Source organism: Salvelinus alpinus, chromosome 3 (assembly GCF_045679555.1).
Source record: "Salvelinus alpinus chromosome 3, SLU_Salpinus.1, whole genome shotgun sequence".
Classification (NCBI taxonomy): domain Eukaryota; kingdom Metazoa; phylum Chordata; class Actinopteri; order Salmoniformes; family Salmonidae; genus Salvelinus; species Salvelinus alpinus.
The window spans coordinates 75872659-75896286 of NC_092088.1; the positions used below are offsets into that span (position 1 = coordinate 75872659).

Genomic DNA, 23628 nt, shown 5'->3' on the forward strand with positions numbered 1-23628 from the left:
AATGAGAGTCAGAGAGACAGGGGGATTAGAGCCAGAGAGACAGGGGAATGAGAGTCAGAGAGACAGGGCAATGAGAGTCAGAGAGACAGGGGAATGAGAGTCAGAGAGACAGGGGAATGAGAGTCAGAGATACAGGGGAATGAGAGTCAGAGAGACAGGGGAATGAGAGTCAGAGAGACAGGGGAATGAGAGTCAGAGATACAGGGGAATGAGAGTCAGAGAGACAGGGGAATGAGAGTCAGAGAGACAGGGGGATTAGAGCCAGAGAGACAGGGGGATTAGAGCCAGAGAGACAGGGGGATTAGAGCCAGAGAGACAGGGGAATGAGAGTCAGAGAGACAGGGGAATGAGAGTCAGAGAGACAGGGGAATGAGAGTCAGAGAGACAGGGGAATGAGAGTCAGAGAGACAGGGGGATTAGAGCCAGAGAGACAGGGGAATGAGAGTCAGAGATACAGGGGAATGAGAGTCAGAGAGACAGGGGGATTAGAGCCAGAGATACAGGGGAATGAGAGTCAGAGAGACAGGGGAATGAGAGTCAGAGATACAGGGGAATGAGAGTCAGAGAGACAGGGGAATGAGAGTCAGAGAGTCAGGGGAATGAGAGTCAGAGAGACAGGGGGATTAGAGCCAGAGAGACAGGGGAATGAGAGTCAGAGAGACATGGGAATGAGAGTCAGAGAGACAGGGGGATTAGAGCCAGAGAGACAGGGGAATGAGAGTCAGAGACACAGGGGAATGAGAGTCAGAGAGACAGGGGGATGAGAGTCAGAGACACAGGGGAATGAGAGTCAGAGAGACAGGGGAATGAGAGTCAGAGAGACAGGGGGATTAGAGCCAGAGAGACAGGGGAATGAGAGTCAGAGAGACAGGGGAATGAGAGTCAGAGAGACAGGGGAATGAGAGTCAGAGAGACAGGGGAATGAGAGTCAGAGATACAGGGGAATGAGAGTCAGAGAGACAGGGGAATGAGAGTCAGAGAGACAGGGGGATGAGAGTCAGAGAGACAGGGGGATTAGAGCCAGAGAGACAGGGGGATTAGAGCCAGAGAGACAGGGGGATTAGAGCCAGAGAGACAGGGGAATGAGAGTCAGAGAGACAGGGGAATGAGAGTCAGAGAGACAGGGGAATGAGAGTCAGAGAGACAGGGGAATGAGAGTCAGAGAGACAGGGGGATTAGAGCCAGAGAGACAGGGGAATGAGAGTCAGAGATACAGGGGAATGAGAGTCAGAGAGACAGGGGGATTAGAGCCAGAGATACAGGGGAATGAGAGTCAGAGAGACAGGGGAATGAGAGTCAGAGATACAGGGGAATGAGAGTCAGAGAGACAGGGGAATGAGAGTCAGAGAGACAGGGGAATGAGAGTCAGAGAGACAGGGGGATTAGAGCCAGAGAGACAGGGGAATGAGAGTCAGAGAGACAGGGGAATGAGAGTCAGAGAGACAGGGGGATTAGAGCCAGAGAGACAGGGGAATGAGAGTCAGAGACACAGGGGAATGAGAGTCAGAGAGACAGGGGGATGAGAGTCAGAGACACAGGGGAATGAGAGTCAGAGAGACAGGGGAATGAGAGTCAGAGAGACAGGGGGATTAGAGCCAGAGAGACAGGGGAATGAGAGTCAGAGAGACAGGGGAATGAGAGTCAGAGAGACAGGGGAATGAGAGTCAGAGAGACAGGGGAATGAGAGTCAGAGATACAGGGGAATGAGAGTCAGAGAGACAGGGGAATGAGAGTCAGAGAGACAGGGGGATGAGAGTCAGAGAGACAGGGGAATGAGAGTCAGAGAGACAGGGGGATGAGAGTCAGAGAGACAGGGGGATGAGAGTCAGAGAGACAGGGGGATGAGAGTCAGAGATACAGGGGAATGAGAGTCAGAGAGACAGGGGGATGAGAGTCAGAGAGACAGGGGAATGAGAGTCAGAGATACAGGGGAATGAGAGTCAGAGATACAGGGGGATGAGAGTCAGAGAGACAGGGGAATGAGAGTCAGAGATACAGGGGAATGAGAGTCAGAGATACAGGGGAATGAGAGTCAGAGATACAGGGGAATGAGAGTCAGAGAGACAGGGGAATGAGAGTCAGAGAGACAGGGGGATGAGAGTCAGAGAGACAGGGGAATGAGAGTCAGAGAGACAGGGGGATGAGAGTCAGAGAGACAGGGGGATGAGAGTCAGAGAGACAGGGGAATGAGAGTCAGAGATACAGGGGAATGAGAGTCAGAGAGACAGGGGAATGAGAGTCAGAGAGACAGGGGGATGAGAGTCAGAGAGACAGGGGGATGAGAGTCAGAGAGACAGGGGGATGAGAGTCAGAGAGACAGGGGGATGAGAGTCAGAGAGACAGGGGAATGAGAGTCAGAGAGACAGGGGAATGAGAGTCAGAGAGACAGGGGGATTAGAGCCAGAGAGACAGGGGAATGAGAGTCAGAGAGACAGGGGGATTAGAGCCAGAGAGACAGGGGAATGAGAGTCAGAGAGACAGGGGAATGAGAGTCAGAGAGACAGGGGAATGAGAGTCAGAGAGACATGGGAATGAGAGTCAGAGATACAGGGGAATGAGAGTCAGAGAGACAGGGGAATGAGAGTCAGAGAGACAGGGGGATGAGAGTCAGAGAGACAGGGGAATGAGAGTCAGAGAGACAGGGGGATGAGAGTCAGAGAGACAGGGGGATGAGAGTCAGAGATACAGGGGAATGAGAGTCAGAGAGACAGGGGGATGAGAGTCAGAGAGACAGGGGAATGAGAGTCAGAGATACAGGGGAATGAGAGTCAGAGATACAGGGGGATGAGAGTCAGAGAGACAGGGGAATGAGAGTCAGAGATACAGGGGAATGAGAGTCAGAGATACAGGGGAATGAGAGTCAGAGATACAGGGGAATGAGAGTCAGAGAGACAGGGGAATGAGAGTCAGAGAGACAGGGGGATGAGAGTCAGAGAGACAGGGGAATGAGAGTCAGAGAGACAGGGGGATGAGAGTCAGAGAGACAGGGGGATGAGAGTCAGAGAGACAGGGGGATGAGAGTCAGAGAGACAGGGGAATGAGAGTCAGAGATACAGGGGAATGAGAGTCAGAGAGACAGGGGAATGAGAGTCAGAGAGACAGGGGGATGAGAGTCAGAGAGACAGGGGGATGAGAGTCAGAGAGACAGGGGAATGAGAGTCAGAGATACAGGGGGATGAGAGTCAGAGAGACAGGGGGATGAGAGTCAGCTAGAAGACACATAACCCATAATATTATGCAAAACATAACATTTATATTAGCACCATTAATCAAATCAGTATGTGGTATTTGACTGCTGTTGTTTTTATGTACCATCTTTTGTCTGATGTATTGGGTTATGCTGGTAGCCCTTTGGAAACCAATGAAGCATAATATTATCCATGTTTGGTAGGTGTACTGTACCACAGGGCCACGCAGGCTCTCTGACATGAGACAGTGGGTTCTTATGGATGCCTGTGTGGACGCCTGCCTGTACATCCCGATCTCATCTCACCCACCCACAGCAGCAGTCCTCATAAGGCCTAGCCCACTGAGTCAGTGAGTAACTTACTTCTGTCCTCTGCTCAGATCTGGAGTGGGTGAACGGCGTCATCCCCACACACACACTCACTCCTCCCCCCTCTTCAGCTCCGACAAAGAGGAGCATCCGGTAAACCCCCTATTATAACACTCTGGTACAACCTGACCTCTGCATGTAAAATTACGGCAGAACATCTCTCCATCACAGCAACATCCACATCAATCCATGTATTCATCCTCATCTCAATCTCTTTTAGAATCCCTTAAACTCCCCTTATCGCCTCAGACGGCCCCTTCAAAAAACAATCACAAGAGAATAACCTAACATAGCACGCGTAAAATAAATGCCTGAAACTAGATCCCCTACATACTGGTCTGAAACTAGATCCCCTACAAACTGGTCTGAAACTAGATCCCCTACACACTGGTCTGAAACTAGATCCCCTACACACTGGTCTGAAACTAGATCCCCTACATACTGGTCTGAAACTAGATCCCCTACACACTGGTCTGAAACTAGATCCCCTACAAACTGGTCTGAAACTAGATCCCCCTACAAACGGGTCTGAAACTAGATCCCCTACATACTGGTCTGAAACTAGATCCCCTACAAACTGGTCTGAAACTAGATCCCCTACATACTGGTCTGAAACTAGATCCCCTACACACTGGTCTGAAACTAGATCCCCAACATACTGGTCTGAAACTAGATCCCCTACATACTGGCCTGAAACGAGATCCCCTACATACTGTTCTGAAACTAGATCCCCTACATATTGGTCTGAAACTAGATCCCCTACATACTGGTCTGAAATTAGATCCCCTACATACTGGCCTGAAACTAGATCCCCTACATACTGTTCTGAAACTAGATCCCCTACATACTGGCCTGAAACTAGATCCCCTACACACTAGTCTGAAACTAGATCCCCCTACATACTGGTCTGAAACTAGATCCCCTACACACTGTTCTGAAACTAGATCCCCTACATACTGTTCTGAAACTAGATCCCCTACATACTGGTCTGAAACTAGATCCCCTACACACTGGTCTGAAACTAGATCCCCTACATACTGGTCTGAAACTAGATCCCCTACACACTAGTCTGAAACTAGATCCCCCTACATACTGGTCTGAAACTAGATCCCCTACACACTGTTCTGAAACTAGATCCCCTACATACTGGTCTGAAACTAGATCCCCTACATACTGGTCTGAAACTAGATCCCCTACATACTGGTCTGAAACTAGATCCCCTACATACTGGTCTGAAACTAGATCCCCTACACACTGGTCTGAAACTTGATCCCCTACATACTGGTCTGAAACTAGATCCCCTACATACTGGCCTGAAACGAGATCCCCTACATACTGTTCTGAAACTAGATCCCCTACATATTGGTCTGAAACTAGATCCCCTACATACTGGTCTGAAACTAGATCCCCTACATACTGGTCTGAAATTAGATCCCCTACATACTGGCCTGAAACTATATCCCCTACATACTGTTCTGAAACTAGATCCCCTACATACTGGCCTGAAACTAGATCCCCTACACACTAGTCTGAAACTAGATCCCCCTACATACTGGTCTGAAACTAGATCCCCTACACACTGTTCTGAAACTAGATCCCCTACATACTGGTCTGAAACTAGATCCCCTACATACTGGTCTGAAACTAGATCCCCTACACACTGGTCTGAAACTAGATCCCCTACATACTGGTCTGAAACTAGATCCCCTACACACTGGTCTGAAACTAGATCCCCTACATACTGGTCTGAAACTAGATCCCCTACATACTGGCCTGAAACGAGATCCCCTACATACTGGTCTGAAACTAGATCCCCTACATACTGGTCTGAAACTAGATCCCCTACATACTGGCCTGAAACTAGATCCCCTACATACTGGTCTGAAACTAGATCCCCTACATACTGGTCTGAAACTAGATCCCCTACATACTGGCCTGAAACTAGATCCCCTACATACTGGTCTGAAACTAGATCCCCTACACACTGGTCTGAAACTAGATCCCCTAGATACTGGCCTGAATCTAGATCCCCTACATACTGTTCTGAAACTAGATCCCCTACATATTGGTCTGAAACTAGATCCCCTACATACTGGTCTGAAACTAGATCCCCTACATACTGGTCTGAAACTAGATCCCCTAGATACTGGCCTGAATCTAGATCCCCTACATACTGTTCTGAAACTAGATCCCCTACATATTGGTCTGAAACTAGATCCCCTACATACTGGTCTGAAACTAGATCCCCTACATACTGGTCTGAAACTAGATCCCCTACATATTGGTCTGAAACTAGATCCCCTACATACTGGCCTGAAACTAGATACCCCTACATACTGGTCTGAAACTAGATCCCCTACACACTGGTCTGAAACTAGATCCCCTACATACTGTTCTGAAACTAGATCCCCTACATACTGGCCTGAAACTAGATCCCTTACATACTGGTCAGAAACTAGAACCCCTACATACTGGTCTGAAACTAGATCCCCTACATACTGGTCAGAAACTAGATCCCCTACATACTGGCCTGAAACTAGATCCCCTACATACTGGTCTGAAACTAGATCCCCTACATACTGGCCTGAAACTAGATCCCCTACATACGGGTCAGAAACTAGATCCCCTACAAACTGGTCTGAAACTAGATCCCCTACATACTGGTCTGAAACTAGATCCCCTACATACTGGCCTGAACCTAGATCTCCTACATACTGGTCTGAAACTAGATCCCCTACACACTGATCTGAAACTAGATCCCCTACACACTGGTCTGAAACTAGATCCCCTACATACTGGCCTGAAACTAGATCCCCTACATACTGGCCTGAAACTAGATCCCTTACATACTGGTCAGAAACTAGATCCCCTACATACTGGTCAGAAACTAGATCCCCTACATACTGGTCTGAAACTAGATCCCCTACATACTGGTCTGAAACTAGATCCCCTACATACTGGCCTGAAACTAGATCCCCTACATACTGGTCTGAAACTAGATCCCCTACATACTGGTCTGAAACTAGATCCCCTACATACTGGCCTGAAACTAGATCCCCTACATACTGGTCTGAAACTAGATTCCCTACATACTGGTCTGAAACTAGATCCCCTACATACTGGTCTGAAACTAGATTCCCTACATACTGGTCTTGACAAGAAGAATGAAAGTGTTGAGAAGTTCTCTTCTGCACTGTTCAACCAATCCAGTAAATGTGGAGGAGGAGTTAAGATGGCGTGTCGCCTTGTTAACGTCCAAAAGAGGAAGTCGCGTCACAGGCTCTCTTCCCATTTCCTCCAGGACAATACAGTGTTATACAACACAGTACACAGAGAAGTGTAATCAGCAATGCGTCATCACTTACCTGGGATGACAGAGTCAATGCAGACAGGGGCATGGCCTCTCAGGGTGAACCCAAAACTCTTCTTCCCTCTGTAAACCCTCACTGTCCTGGGGGGAGCACGGAGGCTGAGGAAACAAAGTCTTTATTCCTTTCTGACAGATATTTGTATCAATAGTTGTAGTAGTAGAAGTTTTGGTTGAAGCAATGTAGTTGTAATATTCAGGAACTACATTACTACCACTGTTGTGTAATGATGTTTAATCAATGGGCTTTCATAAATACAGCTTTCAACTGTATTTATGAAGTACCACTGGACGTTTTGAATAGTGTTCTCCACAGTAACTAGCAATCAATTCATATTATTATGCCCACATCATTCTGTGTCTTATGTAACGTGAATGCAACCAAATATAAAACAATAAAAGAATGTGAAGGAGTAAATAGAAAAGTAGCTAGTGTGTCCAGTTGGAATACCACATAACAGGTATAATTTCTAGCTCAGACAGAGATGTCTCTGTTCTCTGGCTCCCAGAAAGAACCATCAACGACTGGGATGGAGATATCACAGTTGCCATGGAAACTACTCAATGCAACATGGTAAGATATAAACAGAGGTCCATAAAGCAGAACAAGAAGCAGAGAGGAAACCGGTAAAATCCATTATTTGATCATCTTTATGCTTGTTATGTGATATGGGGGCAGATGAGAAAAATTCTAATGGGGTTTTAGAGTAATAATAATAATAATGGTAATAAGAGACACAGAGTAAGAGGGTAGGCTCAGCACTGCAAAGCACTGGATATAAGAGACTGGAGAGTTAGAAAAGGTGAAGAAAACAGATATCTAACCTCTCTCCCCATCTAGCATTAGTACTTTCTATACATCAATACCATAACCCAAGAAACAGCACAGAAGAGGAGCTGAATACTGAAAACGTGATGTGGATGATCCAATGAACAATCAATCAAATAACCTATCATCACTAGAGAATTCAATATTGAATATCACTTTTCCATACTGACTTGAAACCTTATACCTCGAAAGGCAGTTTACCATAAACAATAGTGTATCAATTAGTTCCACATAACACCAAAGGTGCCAATTGATAGAGCCTGGCAGCAGGTCAGTGAGAGATCTCGACTGTACAAGCAGGTTCCCGTCTGTCCTACATGTGATGGAGGCTATGGTAATCAGAGGCACAGCTAATCTCCTATCTAATACCATGGGCTGTCTCTTACTGTTACTGAATATGAGCTGTCAAGGTGATTACACAGGACATATCCTAATGAGCAGCATTTTGGAATAACACTGGCCATGGGCAGCGGGAAGGAGTAGGGAGGGCTGTTGGTAAAACATGGACTGGAGTCTACCATAAAGTCTATCTGTAAAACTGGCATGGAGTGGTGTGACGATGTTAACCCTACATCCAACCTGGTCTCATTTAAAAAAATATATGTTTTAACCTTTATTTAACTAGGCAAGTCAGTTAAGAACAAATTCTTATTTACAATGACGGCCTAAGAACGGTGGGTTAACTGCCTTGTTCAGGGGCAGAACAACAGATTTTTACCTTGTCATAGCATTTTGTATAATTCTGTATGTAAATCCAAGACACTCCATTTAGTATGATATGTTACGTTTCGTATGGTATGTATTCATTTGTGGATGTCCATCACCCATTTCATATGATATGTTATGAATTACAATTCATATTATATGTTACGAATTTGCAAAATGTACAATATGTTACGAATTTGCAAACTAACAAAACATTAGCTAGCTGGCTAACGTTAGCTAGGCTAGAGGTTAGGGTTAGGGTTAAGGTTAGTGTTAAGTTTAGGAGTTAGGTTAAAGGGTTAAGGTTAGGGTTAGCTAAAAGGGTTAAGGTTAGGGGAAGGGTTAGCTAAAAGGGTTAAGGTTAGGGTTAGAGTTAGGGGGAGTGTTAGCTAAAAGGGCTAGCGATAGAAGAAGGGTTAGCTAACATGCTTAGTTGCAAAGTACCTAAAAAGTAGTAAGAAGTTGAGAAATTGCTAATTAGCTAAAATGCTAAAGTTGTCTGTGATGAGATTTGAACTTGCGCTAGACGTTTGTGTTATACATCAACTCATCCACCCTAACCAACCACCGTACTTTGTTTTTTGCTTGTCTTATGTAACAATACCAAACGTAACATATCATACTAATTTGAGTTTCAAAGATTTACATTTACTATGTTACGTCTAGTCAATGAGACCAGGCTGCTACAGCAGATAAACTGAGCTACTGTATGGCTTAGAGCTGAGCATACTGTATGTACTTGTATTTGTATTTATTATGGATCCCCATTAGCAATTCTTCCTGGGGTCTGGCAAAATTAAGGCAGTTATACAATTTTAAAAACATTACAAGATATGCATAACAGATTTCACAACACAGTAAGTGTGTGCCCTCAGGTCCCTACTCCACTACCACATATCTACAACACAAAATCCATATGTACATGTGTGTATAGTGTGTATGTAATCATGTGTGTGTATGCATGCGTCTGTGCCTATGTTTGTGTTGCTTCACAGTCCCCGCTGTTCCATACGGTGTTTTTCTATCTGTTTCTTAAATCAAATTTTACTGATTGCATCACCTGATGTGGAATAGAGTTACATATAGTCATTGCTCTATGTAGTACTGTGAAGAGACCTCTGGTGGCATGTCTTGTGGGGTATGCATGGGTGTCCGAGCTGTGTGCTAGTCGTTTTTAACAGACAGCTCGTGCTTTCAACATATCAATACCTCTCACAAATGCAAGTAGTGACGAAGTCAATCCCTCCACTTTGAACCAGGAGAGATTGACATGCATATTATTAATGTTATCTCTCTGTGTACATCCAAGAGTCAGCCGTGCTGCCCTGTTCTGAGCCAATTGCAATTTTCCTAAATCCCGCTTTGTGGGACCTGACCACACAACTGAACAGTAGTCCAGGTGCAACAAAACTATGGCCTGTAGGACCTGCCTTGTTGATAGTGCTGTTAAGAAGGTAGAGTAGTGCTTTATTATGGACAGACTGCTCCCTATCTTAGCTACTGTTGTAGCAATATGTTTTGACCATGACAGTTTACAATCCAGGGTTACTCCAAGCAGTTTAATCACCTCAACTTGCTCAATTTCCACATTATTTATTACAAGATTTAGTTGAGGTTTAGGGTTTAGTGAACGATTTGTACCAAAAACAATGCTTGTAGTTTTAGAAATATTTAGGACTAACTCATTCCTTACCACCCATTCTGAAATGAACTGCAGCTCTTTGTTAAGTGTTTCAGTCATTTCAGTCTGTAGTAGCTGACGTGTATAGTGCTGAGTCATCCACATACATAGACACACTGGCTTTACTCAAAGCTTTACGCAGTGGCATGTCGTTAGTAAAGATTGAAAAAAGTATGGGGCCTAGAAAGCTGCCCTGGGAAATTCCGGATTCTACCTGGATTATGTTGGAGAGGCTTTCATTACAGAACACCCTCTGTGTTCTGTTAGACAGGTAACTCTTTATCCACAATATAGCAGGGGAAGTAAAGCAATAACACACACACTACCGGTCAAAAGTTTTAGAACACCTACATTTAAAAAAAGTCTTTATTTAACTATTCAAATTCTTATTTACAATGATGGCCTACCCCGGCCAAACCCGGACGACGCTGGGCCAATTGTGCGATCATGGCCAGATGTGATCCAATCATGGCCAGATGTGATACAGCCTAGATTTGAACCAGGTTACTGTAGTGACGCCTCTTGCACTGAGATGCAGTGCCTTAGACTGCTATGCCACTCGGGAGCCCCATTTAAGGGTTTTTGTTTATTTTTACTATTTTCTACATTGTAGAATAATAGTGGAGACATCAAAACTATGAAATAACATATGGAATCATGTAGTAACCAAAAAAGTGTTGAACAAATCAACATTTACTTTATATTTGAGATTCTTCAAATAGCCACCCTTTGCCTTGATGACAGCTTTGCACACTCTTGGCATTCTCAACCAGCTTCACCTGGAATGCTTTTCCAACAGTCTTGAAGGAGTTCCCACATATGCTGAGCACTTGTTGGCTGCTTTTCCTTCACTCTGCGGTCTGAATTATCCCAAACCATCTCAATTTGGTTGAGGTCGGTGGATTGTGGAGGCCAGGTCATCTGATGCAGCACTCCATCACTCTGCTTCTTGGTAAAATAGCCCTTACACAGCCTGGAGGTGTGTTGGGTCATTGTCCTGTTGAAAAACAAATGATAGTCCCACTAAGCCCAAACCAGATGGGATGGCGTATCGCTGCAGAATGCTGTGGTAGCCATGCTAGGTAAGTGTGCCTTGAATTCTAAATAAATCACTGACAGTGTCACCAGGAAAGCACCCCCACACCGTAACACCTCCTCCTCCATGCTTTATGGTGGAAAATACACATGCAGAGGTCATCCGTTCAACTACACCACGTCTCACAAAGACACAGCGATGGAACAACAAATCTCCAATTTGGACTCCAGACCAAAGGTGTAACGATGTGCGCTGAGAGACGGGAAGCAAGTTCAGGGAGTGAGTGTTTTAATAAATAAACGCAACATAATACAAAACAAGAAACACGAACAACGCACAGACATGAAACTGAAACAGAAACAATAACGCCTGGGGAAGGAAACAAAGGGAGTGACATATATAGGGCAGGTAATCAGGGAAGTGATGCTGTCCAGGTGAGTCTGATGATGCTCAGGTGAGCGTAACAATGGTGACAGGTGTGCCATAATGAGCAGCCTGGTGACCTAGAAGCCAGAGAGGGAGAACATGTGACTAAAGGACACATTTCCACTGGTCTAATGTCCATTGCTCATGTTTCTTGGCCTAAGCAAGTCTCTTCTTGTTATTGGTGTCCTTTAGTCGTGGTTTCTTTGCAGCAATCGACCATGAAGGCTTGATTCATAAAGTCTCCTCTGAACAGTTGATGTAGAGATGTGTCTGTTACTTGAACTCTGTGAAGCATTTATTTGCGCTTACATTTCTGAGGCTGGTGACTACAATGAACTTATCCTCTGCAGCAGAGGTAACTCTGGGTCTCCCTTTCCTGTGGCGGTCCTCATGAGAGCCAGTTTCATCATAGTGCTTGATGGTTTTTGTGACTGCACTTGAAGAAACTTTCAAAGTTCTTGAAATGTTCCGTATTGACTGACCTTCATGTCTTAAAGTAATGATGGACTGTAATTTATTTTTGCTTATTTGAGCTGTTCTTGCCATAATATGGACTTGGTCTTTTACCAAATAGGGCTATCTTCTGTATACCCCCCTACCTTGTCACAACACAACTGATTGGCTCAACGCATTAAGAAGGAAAGAAATTCCACAATTTAACTTTTAAGAAGGCACACCTGTTAATTGAAATGCATTTCAGGTGACTACCTCATAAAGCTGGTTGAGAGAATGCCAAGAGTGTGCAAAGCTGTCATCAAGGCAAAGGGTGGCTACTTTGAAGAATCTCAAATATGAAATATATTTTTATTTGTTTAACACTTTTTTGGTTACTACATGATTCCATACGTGTTATTTCATAGTGTTGGTGTCTTCACTATTATTCTACAACGTATAAAATAGTAAAAATAAAGAAAAACCCTTGAATAAGTAGGTGTTCTAAAACTTTTGACCGGTAGTGTACATTTTTCCAGCCGCAGACTATGATCGATAATGTCAAAAGCTGCACTGAAGTCTACCAAAACAGCCCCCACTATCTTTTTATTATCAATTTCTCTCAGCCAATAATCAGTCATTTGTGTAAGTGTTATGCTTGTTGAATGTCCTTCCCTATAAGCGTGCCGAAAGTCTGTTGTCAATTCTTTTTTACTGTAAAATAGCATTGTATCTGGTCAAACACCATTTTTCAAATACTTTACTAGGGGTTGTTAACAGGCTGATTGGTTGGCTATTTGAGCCAGTAAAGGGGGCTTTACTATTCTTAGGTAGTGGAATGACTTTTGCGCACCCCCAGGCCTGAGGGCACACACTTTCTAGTAGGCTTAAATCGAAGATATGGCAAATAGGAGTGGCAATATCTTCCACTATTATCCTCAGTAATTTTCCATTCAAGTTGTCAGACCCCAGTGGCTTGACATTGTTGACAGACAACAACAATTCTTTCACCTCTTCCATACTCACTCACTTTATGGAACTCTAAATTACAATGCTTGTCTTTCATAATTTGGTCAGATATACTTGGATCTGTAGTGTCAGCGTTTGTTGCTGGTATGTCATGCCTAAGTTTGCTAATCTTGCCAATGAAAAAAAAACATTAAAGTAGTTGGCAATATCAGTCGGTTTTGTGTTGAATGAGCTATCTGATTCAATGAATGATTAAGCTGAGTTTGCCAATTTTCCCAAAATGTAATTTAAGATGCTCCAAATCTTTTTACTATCATTCTTTATGTCATTTATCTTTGTTTCATTGTGTAGATTCTTCTTCTTTTTATTCAGTTTAGTCACATGATTTCTCAATTTGCAATACGTTTGCCAATCGGTTGTGCAGCCAGATGTATTTGCCATTCCTTTTACCTCATCCCTCTCAACCATACAATTTTTCAATTCCTCATGAATCTAGAGGGATTTAACAGTGTTTACAGTCATTTTCTAATGGGTGCATGCTTATTAGTAACTGGGATAAACAATTTCAGTGCAGCGTCTGTTTGCTCCTCATTACACACCACTAGCCAACAAACATTCTTTACATCAACAACATAGCAATCATTAGAACACTTATTGTATGACCTCTTATACTCTATATTAGGTCCAGCCTTTGGGACTTTAGTTTTCCTAGTAATGGCTACTATATTGTGATCACTACATCCGGTGGAGCTGGATACTGCTTTCAAGCACATTTCTGCAGCATTAGTAACCCTGGTAGTAGGGGTAGTTACTAAATAGTTACTATTTGTAACTACCTTGGTAGGTTGACTGATAACCTGAACCAGGTTGCAGGCACTGGTTACAGTTTGAAGCCTCAGCTTGATGAAAGCCAGTCAATGTTTAAATCACCCAGAAAATATGCCTCTCTGTTGAAATCACTTTGAGCTGAGCCTACTGTATGTCTTAGAGCTGAGCTACTATATGTCTTTGAGCTGAGCCTACTGTATGTCTTAGAGCTGAGCTACTATATGTCTTTGAGCTGAGCCTACTGTATGTCTTAGAGCTGAACTTACTGTATGTCTTAGAGCTGAGCCTACTGTATGTCTTAGAGCTGAGCTACTATATGTCTTTGAGCTGAGCCTACTGTATGTCTTAGAGCTGAACTTACTGTATGTCTTAGAGCTGAGCCTACTGTATGTCTTAGAGCTGAGCCTACTGTCGTGTCTTTGCTATCGTTAAATTGAAGACTTATAGTTTTTATCAAAGATTCCTGTAATCAGGGATTACGCGATCACTTGAGTAATAACGTAACTAATTAACTATGAATTCGAGGGCACCAGGGAAAGTTATTAGATTACAAAGTTATAATTTCCCAATATAACCTTTCAGATATTTTCATATCTGATCAATAGTCTTCTAATTAATGATTTATTTACTTTACCTCACGTTAGTCTCATTCCAAACGTCGTAAATTGTTGATTATCTGCACGAACCCAGTCTTCACTATGAGTCATCCATAAATCAATTGTCTTAAATCATTTATTTATTACTAACTAATTAATTCACAGAAATGCATAAACAAACAAACAAACTTAAAATAGTTACATGAAATGATAGGAGAAATATGCCCTAGTGGGCTGAACCGGCATAGCTTGTTAGACAAAGGGAAAATGGCGGTTCGACTAAGAATTCGCTACAGAGTCCATAATTATAACAATTGACATGCTAATCCTTACACATGAACGCTCACTCATTCGGGAACAATGCAATCAATATATATATATATAGTTACGCTCGGTGTGTGTCGTCCTGATCGTTGGAGCGAAGTTAGTTTCTGTTGGAGTGAAGTTCTGTCTCGGTTATTGTGTATTGTTCAGAGTGACATTCATTATAGAATGGATGTTTCGGCGGTTGTCTTTCTTCGCGTTCAATGATACCGAATTCCTAGCTGCAGACTAGTAGTCAATATCAAAACTTGTTCTTATTAGTATAAGAGTTTAACCACGTGGTATGGTTAAAGATTCAGCAATGTTCTCAACCTTCGTTCTCCCCATGGAGAGAAAACATGGTCTAATGGTAATTTCTTAGAGTTGGCTTTTATTCAGATAGCAGGAAGGGGCTGTCCCATGGTCTCTGACCCAACTGGCTCAGGGCGGTCCTTGGATTTAGTTCAAATACAACAGGGATTTGTATTTTTCTTCATTAAACAGTTCAAAATCATATTACACAATTATACAAACAGTATCATACTCACTCATTCATTTTATACAACAAACAGATGTTTAAACCTCATATCTGAGGTTATTATATAAACAGCGGTATGGTAATGTAGTCCCACAGTCTCACATGAGTTTCCCACGTGGTGGCCAATAGGTATGTTAATAGCTGGACTCTCCACCGATCCTTTATACTTTTGCAGGAAAATGAAATATGTTCGTACCTCAAGTTCTGTGAGGTGGAAGAGAATATTCCTTTGTCCTGAAAGTTTACCCTCTCTCTTAATACTGTTTGGCCATGAGGATATTCTCAGGAATTTACGACATCTCTCTGTGATCACCACATGGGTTGTGGTAGTACAGGGAGAGGCAGGGAGAGGGGGATGGGGTTTGCACTACCCAAGCAGGCGACGTCATGACACTACTGTATGTCTTAGAGCTGAACCTACTGTATGTTTTAGAGTTGAACCTACTGTATGTTTTAGAGCTGAACCTACTGTATGTCTTAGAGCTGAGCTACTGTATGTCTTAGAGCTGAGCCTACTGTATGTCTTAGAGCTGAGCCTACTGTATGTCTTAGAGCTGAGCCTACTGTATGTCTTAGAGCTGAACCTACTGTATGTCTTAGAGTTGAGCCTACTGTATGTCTTAGAGCTGAAACTACTGTATGGCTTAGAGCTGAGCCTACTGTTAGTCTTAGAGCTGAGCCTACTGTATGTCTTAGAGCTGAACTACTGCATGTCTTAGAGCTGAGACTACTGTATGGCTTAGAGCTGAGGCTACTGTATGGCTTAGAGCTGAGTCTACTGTTAGTCTTAGAGCTGAACTACTGCATGTCTTAGAGCTGAGACTACTGTATGGCTTAGAGCTGAGGCTACTGTATGGCTTAGAGCTGAGTCTACTGTTAGTCTTAGAGCTGAACCTACTGTATGTCTTAGAGCTGAGCTACTGTATGTCTTAGAGCTGAGCCTACTTTATGTCTTAGAGCTGAGCCTACTGTATGTTTTAGAGCTGAGTCTACTGTATGTCTTAGAGCTGAACCTACTGTATGGCTTAGAGCTGAGCCGACTGTATGTCTTAGAGCTGAACCTACTGTATGTCTTAGAGCTGAGCTACTGTATGTTTTAGAGCTGAACCTACTGTATGTCTTAGAGCTGAACCTACTGTATGGCTTAGAGCTGAGCCTACTGTATGTCTTAGAGCTGAGCTACTGTATGTTTTAGAGCTGAACCTACTGTATGTCTTAGAGCTGAACCTACTGTATGTCTTAGAGCTGAACCTACTGTATGTCTTAGAGCTGAACCTACTGTATGTCTTAGAGCTGAACCTTCTGTATGTCTTAGAGCTGAACCTACTGTATGTTTTAGAGCTGAACCTACTGTATGTTTTAGAGCTGAACCTAATGTATGTCTTAGAGCTGAACCTTCTGTATGTTTTAGAGCTGAACCTACTGTATGTCTTAGAGCTGAACCTTCTGTATGTTTTAGAGCTGAACCTACTGTATGTCTTAGAGCTGAACCTTCTGTATGTTTTAGAGCTGAACCTACTGTATGTCTTAGAGCTGAACCTACTGTATGTCTTAGAGCTGAGCTACTGTATGTTTTAGAGCTGAGCCTACTGTATGTCTTAGAGTTGAGCCTACTGTATGTCTTAGAGCTGAACCTACTGTATATCTTAGAGCTGAACCTACTGTATGTCTTAGAGCTGAACCTACTGTATGTCTTAGAGCTGAACCTTCTGTATGTCTTAGAGCTGAACCTACTGTATGTCTTAGAGCTGAACCTACTGTATGTCTTAGAGCTGACCTTCTGTGTCTCTTAGAGCTGAACCTACTGTATGTCTTAGAGCTGAACCTTCTGTATGTCTTAGAGCTGAACCTACTGTATGTCTTAGAGTTGAGCCTACTGTATGTCTTAGAGCTGAACCTACTGTATATCTTAGAGCTGAACCTACTGTATGTCTTAGAGCTGAACCTACTGTATGTCTTAGAGCTGAACCTTCTGTATGTCTTAGAGCTGAACCTACTGTATGTCTTAGAGCTGAACCTACTGTATGTCTTAGAGCTGAACCTACTGTATGTTTTAGAGCTGAGCCTACTGTATGTCTTAGAACTGAACCTACTGTATGTTTTAGAGCTGAGCCTACTGTATGTCTTAGAGCTGAGCCTACTGTATGTCTTAGAGCTGAACCTACTGTATGTCTTAGAGCTGAGCCAACTGTTAGTCTTAGAGCTGAGCCTACTGTATGTCTTAGAGCTGAACCTACTGTATGTCTTAGAGCTGAACCTACTGTATGTCTTAGAGCTGAGCCTACTGTTAGTCTTAGAGCTGAGCCTACTGTATGTCTTAGAGCTGAGCTACTGCATGTCTTAGAGCTGAGCTACTGTATGTCTTAGAGCTGAGACTACTGTATGGCTTAGAGCTGAACCTACTGTATGTCTTAGAGCTGAGATACTGTATGTTTTAGAGCTGAGCCTACTGTATGTCTTAGAGCTGAACCTACTGTATGGCTTAGAGCTGAGCCTACTGTATGTCTTAGAGTTGAACCTACTGTATGTCTTAGAGCTGAGCCTACTGTTAGTCTTAGAGCTGAGCCTACTGTATGTCTTAGAGCTGAACCTACTGTATGTCGTAGAGCTGAACCTACTGTATGTCGTAGAGCTGAACCTACTGTATGTCTTAGAGCTGAACCTTCTGTATGTCTTAGAGCTGAACCTACTGTATGTCTTAGAGCTGAGCTACTGTATGTTTTAGAGCTGAGCCTACTGTATGTCTTAGAGCTGAACCTTCTGTATGTTTTAGAGCTGAACCTACTGTATGTCTTAGAGCTGAACCTACTGTATGTCTTAGAGCTGAACCTTCTGTATGTCTTAGAGCTGAGCCTACTGTGTGTCTAAGAGCTGAACCTACTGTATGTCTTAGAGCTGGACCTTCTGCATGTCTTAGAGCTGAACCTACTGTATGTCTTAGAGCTGAACCTACTGTATGTCTTAGAGCTGAGCTACTGTATGTTTTAGAGCTGAGCCTACTGTATGTCTTAGAGTTGAGCCTACTGTATGTCTTAGAGCTGAACCTACTGTATATCTTAGAGCTGAACCTACTGTATGTCTTAGAGCTGAACCTACTGTATGTCTTAGAGCTGAACCTTCTGTATGTCTTAGAGCTGAACCTACTGTATGTCTTAGAGCTGAACCTACTGTATGTCTTAGAGCTGAACCTACTGTATGTTTTAGAGCTGAGCCTACTGTATGTCTTAGAACTGAACCTACTGTATGTTTTAGAGCTGAGCCTACTGTATGTCTTAGAGCTGAGCCTACTGTATGTCTTAGAGCTGAACCTACTGTATGTCTTAGAGCTGAGCCAACTGTTAGTCTTAGAGCTGAGCCTACTGTATGTCTTAGAGCTGAACCTACTGTATGTCTTAGAACTGAACCTACTGTATGTCTTAGAGCTGAGCCTACTGTTAGTCTTAGAGCTGAGCCTACTGTATGTCTTAGAGCTGAGCTACTGCATGTCTTAGTGCTGAGCTACTGTATGTCTTAGAGCTGAACCTACTGTATGGCTTAGAGCTGAACCTACTGTATGTCTTAGAGCTGAGATACTGTATGTTTTAGAGCTGAGCCTACTGTATGTCTTAGAGCTGAGCCTACTGTTAGTCTTAGAGCTGAGCCTACTGTATGTCTTAGAGCTGAGCTACTGCATGTCTTAGTGCTGAGCTACTGTATGTCTTAGAGCTGAACCTACTGTATGGCTTAGAGCTGAACCTACTGTATGTCTTAGAGCTGAGATACTGTATGTTTTAGAGCTGAGCCTACTGTATGTCTTAGAGCTGAACCTACTGTATGGCTTAGAGCTGAGCCTACTGTATGTCTTAGAGCTGAGCCTACTGTTAGTCTTAGAGCTGAGCCTACTGTATGTCTTAGAGCTGAACCTACTGTATGTCGTAGAGCTGAACCTACTGTATGTCTTAGAGCTGAACCTACTGTATGTCTTAGAGCTTAACCTTCTGTATGTCTTAGAGCTGAACCTACTGTATGTCTTAGAGCTGAACCTTCTGTATGTCTTAGAGCTGAACCTACTGTATGTCTTACAGCTGAACCTTCTGTATGTTTTAGAGCTGAACCTACTGTATGTCTTAGAGCTGAACCTACTGTATGTCTTAGAGCTGAACCTTCTGTATGTCTTAGAGCTGAACCTTCTGTATGTTTTAGAGCTGAACCTTCTGTATGTCTTAGAGCTGAACCTACTGTATGTCTTAGAGCTGAGCTACTGTATGTTTTAGAGCTGAGCCTACTGTATGTCTTAGAGTTGAGCCTACTGTATGTCTTAGAGCTGAACCTACTGTATATCTTAGAGCTGAACCTACTGTATGTCTTAGAGCTGAACCTACTGTATGTCTTAGAGCTGAACCTTCTGTATGTCTTAGAGCTGAACCTACTGTATGTCTTAGAGCTGAACCTTCTGTATGTCTTAGAGCTGAACCTACTGTATGTCTTAGAGCTGAACCTTCTGTATGTCTTAGAGCTGAACCTACTGTATGTCTTAGAGCTGAGACTACTGTATGGCTTAGAGCTGAACCTACTGTATGTCTTAGAGCTGAGATACTGTATGTTTTAGAGCTGAGTCTACTGTATGTCTTAGAGCTGAACCTACTGTATGGCTTAGAGCTGAGCCTACTGTATGTCTTAGAGCTGAACCTACTGTATGTCTTAGAGCTGAGCCTACTGTTAGTCTTAGAGCTGAGCCTACTGTATGTCTTAGAGCTGAACCTACTGTATGTCTTAGAGCTGAGCCTACTGTTAGTCTTAGAGCTGAGCCTACTGTATGTCTTAGAGCTGAACCTACTGTATGTCTTAGAGCTGAACCTACTGTATGTCTTAGAGCTGAACCTACTGTATGTCTTAGAGCTGAACCTTCTGTATGTCTTAGAGCTGAACCTACTGTATGTCTTAAAGCTGAGCTACTGTATGTTTTAGAGCTGAGCCTACTGTATGTCTTAGAGCTGAACCTACTGTATGTCTTAGAGCTGAACCTACTGTATGTCTTAGAGCTGAGCCTACTGTTAGTCTTAGAGCTGAGCCTACTGTATGTCTTAGAGCTGAGCTACTGCATGTCTTAGAGCTGAGCTACTGTATGTCTTAGAGCTGAGACTACTGTATGGCTTAGAGCTGAACCTACTGTATGTCTTAGAGCTGAGATACTGTATGTTTTAGAGCTGAGCCTACTGTATGTCTTAGAGCTGAACCTACTGTATGGCTTAGAGCTGAGCCTACTGTATGTCTTAGAGCTGAACCTTCTGTATGTTTTAGAGCTGAACCTACTGTATGTCTTAGAGCTGAACCTTCTGTATGTTTTAGAGCTGAACCTACTGTATGTCTTAGAGCTGAACCTACTGTATGTCTTAGAGCTGAGCTACTGTATGTTTTAGAGCTGAGCCTACTGTATGTCTTAGAGCTGAACCTTCTGTATGTTTTAGAGCTGAGCTACTGTATGTTTTAGAGCTGAGCCTACTGTATGTCTTAGAGTTATCCTACTGTATGTCTTAGAGCTGAACCTACTGTATATCTTAGAGCTGAACCTACTGTATGTCTTAGAGCTGAACCTACTGTATGTCTTAGAGCTGAACCTTCTGTATGTCTTAGAGCTGAACCTACTGTATGTCTTAGAGCTGAGCTACTGTATGTTTTAGAGCTGAGCCTACTGTATGTCTTAGAGTTGAGCCTACTGTATGTCTTAGAGCTGAACCTACTGTATATCTTAGAGCTGAACCTACTGTATGTCTTAGAGCTGAACCTACTGTATGTCTTAGAGCTGAGCTACTGTATGTTTTAGAGCTGAGCCTACTGTATGTCTTAGAGTTGAGCCTACTGTATGTCTTAGAGCTGAACCTACTGTATATCTTAGAGCTGAACCTACTGTATGTCTTAGAGCTGAACCTACTGTATGTCTTAGAGCTGAACCTTCTGTATGTCTTAGAGCTGAACCTACTGTATGTCTTAGAGCTGAACCTACTGTATGTCTTAGAGCTGAACCTACTGTATGTTTTAGAGCTGAGCCTACTGTATGTCTTAGAACTGAACCTACTGTATGTTTTAGAGCTGAGCCTACTGTATGTCTTAGAGCTGAGCCTACTGTATGTCTTAGAGCTGAACCTACTGTATGTCTTAGAGCTGAGCCAACTGTTAGTCTTAGAGCTGAGCCTACTGTATGTCTTAGAGCTGAACCTACTGTATGTCTTAGAACTGAACCTACTGTATGTCTTAGAGCTGAGCCTACTGTTAGTCTTAGAGCTGAGCCTACTGTATGTCTTAGAGCTGAGCTACTGCATGTCTTAGTGCTGAGCTACTGTATGTCTTAGAGCTGAACCTACTGTATGGCTTAGAGCTGAACCTACTGTATGTCTTAGAGCTGAGATACTGTATGTTTTAGAGCTGAGCCTACTGAATGTCTTAGAGCTGAACCTACTGTATGGCTTAGAGCTGAGCCTACTGTATGTCTTAGAGCTGAGCCTACTGTTAGTCTTAGAGCTGAGCCTACTGTATGTCTTAGAGCTGAACCTACTGTATGTCGTAGAGCTGAACCTACTGTATGTCTTAGAGCTGAACCTACTGTATGTCTTAGAGCTTAACCTTCTGTATGTCTTAGAGCTGAACCTACTGTATGTCTTAGAGCTGAGCTACTGTATGTTTTAGAGCTGAGCCTACTGTATGTCTTAGAGCTGAACCTTCTGTATGTTTTAGAGCTGAACCTACTGTATGTCTTAGAGCTGAACCTACTGTATGTCTTAGAGCTGAACCTTCTGTATGTCTTAGAGCTGAACCTTCTGTATGTTTTAGAGCTGAACCTTCTGTATGTCTTAGAGCTGAACCTACTGTATGTCTTAGAGCTGAGCTACTGTATGTTTTAGAGCTGAGCCTACTGTATGTCTTAGAGTTGAGCCTACTGTATGTCTTAGAGCTGAACCTACTGTATATCTTAGAGCTGAACCTACTGTATGTCTTAGAGCTGAACCTACTGTATGTCTTAGAGCTGAACCTTCTGTATGTCTTAGAGCTGAACCTACTGTATGTCTTAGAGCTGAACCTTCTGTATGTCTTAGAGCTGAACCTACTGTATGTCTTAGAGCTGAACCTTCTGTATGTCTTAGAGCTGAACCTACTGTATGTCTTAGAGCTGAGACTACTGTATGGCTTAGAGCTGAACCTACTGTATGTCTTAGAGCTGAGATACTGTATGTTTTAGAGCTGAGTCTACTGTATGTCTTAGAGCTGAACCTACTGTATGGCTTAGAGCTGAGCCTACTGTATGTCTTAGAGCTGAACCTACTGTATGTCTTAGAGCTGAGCATACTGTTAGTCTTAGAGCTGAGCCTACTGTATGTCTTAGAGCTGAACCTACTGTATGTCTTAGAGCTGAGCCTACTGTTAGTCTTAGAGCTGAGCCTACTGTATGTCTTAGAGCTGAACCTACTGTATGTCTTAGAGCTGAACCTACTGTATGTCTTAGAGCTGAACCTACTGTATGTCTTAGAGCTGAACCTTCTGTATGTCTTAGAGCTGAACCTACTGTATGTCTTAAAGCTGAGCTACTGTATGTTTTAGAGCTGAGCTACTGTATGTCTTAGAGCTGAACCTACTGTATGTCTTAGAGCTGAACCTACTGTATGTCTTAGAGCTGAGCCTACTGTTAGTCTTAGAGATGAGCCTACTGTATGTCTTAGAGCTGAGCTACTGCATGTCTTAGAGCTGAGCTACTGTATGTCTTAGAGCTGAGACTACTGTATGGCTTAGAGCTGAACCTACTGTATGTCTTAGAGCTGAGATACTGTATGTTTTAGAGCTGAGCCTACTGTATGTCTTAGAGCTGAACCTACTGTATGGCTTAGAGCTGAGCCTACTGTATGTCTTAGAGCTGAACCTTCTGTATGTTTTAGAGCTGAACCTACTGTATGTCTTAGAGCTGAACCTTCTGTATGTTTTAGAGCTGAACCTACTGTATGTCTTAGAGCTGAACCTACTGTATGTCTTAGAGCTGAGCTACTGTATGTTTTAGAGCTGAGCCTACTGTATGTCTTAAAGCTGAACCTTCTGTATGTTTTAGAGCTGAACCTTCTGTATGTCTTAGAGCTGAACCTACTGTATGTCTTAGAGCTGAGCTACTGTATGTTTTAGAGCTTAGCCTACTGTATGTCTTAGAGTTATCCTACTGTATGTCTTAGAGCTGAACCTACTGTATATCTTAGAGCTGAACCTACTGTATGTCTTAGAGCTGAACCTACTGTATGTCTTAGAGCTGAACCTTCTGTATGTCTTAGAGCTGAACCTACTGTATGTCTTAGAGCTGAGCTACTGTATGTTTTAGAGCTGAGCCTACTGTATGTCTTAGAGTTGA

General features: G+C 43.1%; 1 protein-coding gene across 1 annotated transcript in view; it reads right to left on the minus strand.

Moving 5' to 3' along the window:
• LOC139571340 (delphilin-like) overlaps positions 1 to 23628 on the minus strand; it is an 87381-nt gene that overhangs the window by 21686 nt on the left and 42067 nt on the right. Inside the window, exon 13 of the mRNA XM_071394134.1 lies at positions 6922 to 7025. Within this exon, the coding sequence (XP_071250235.1) occupies positions 6922 to 7025 (104 nt within the window). The remainder of the gene's footprint in view (positions 1 to 6921; positions 7026 to 23628) is intronic.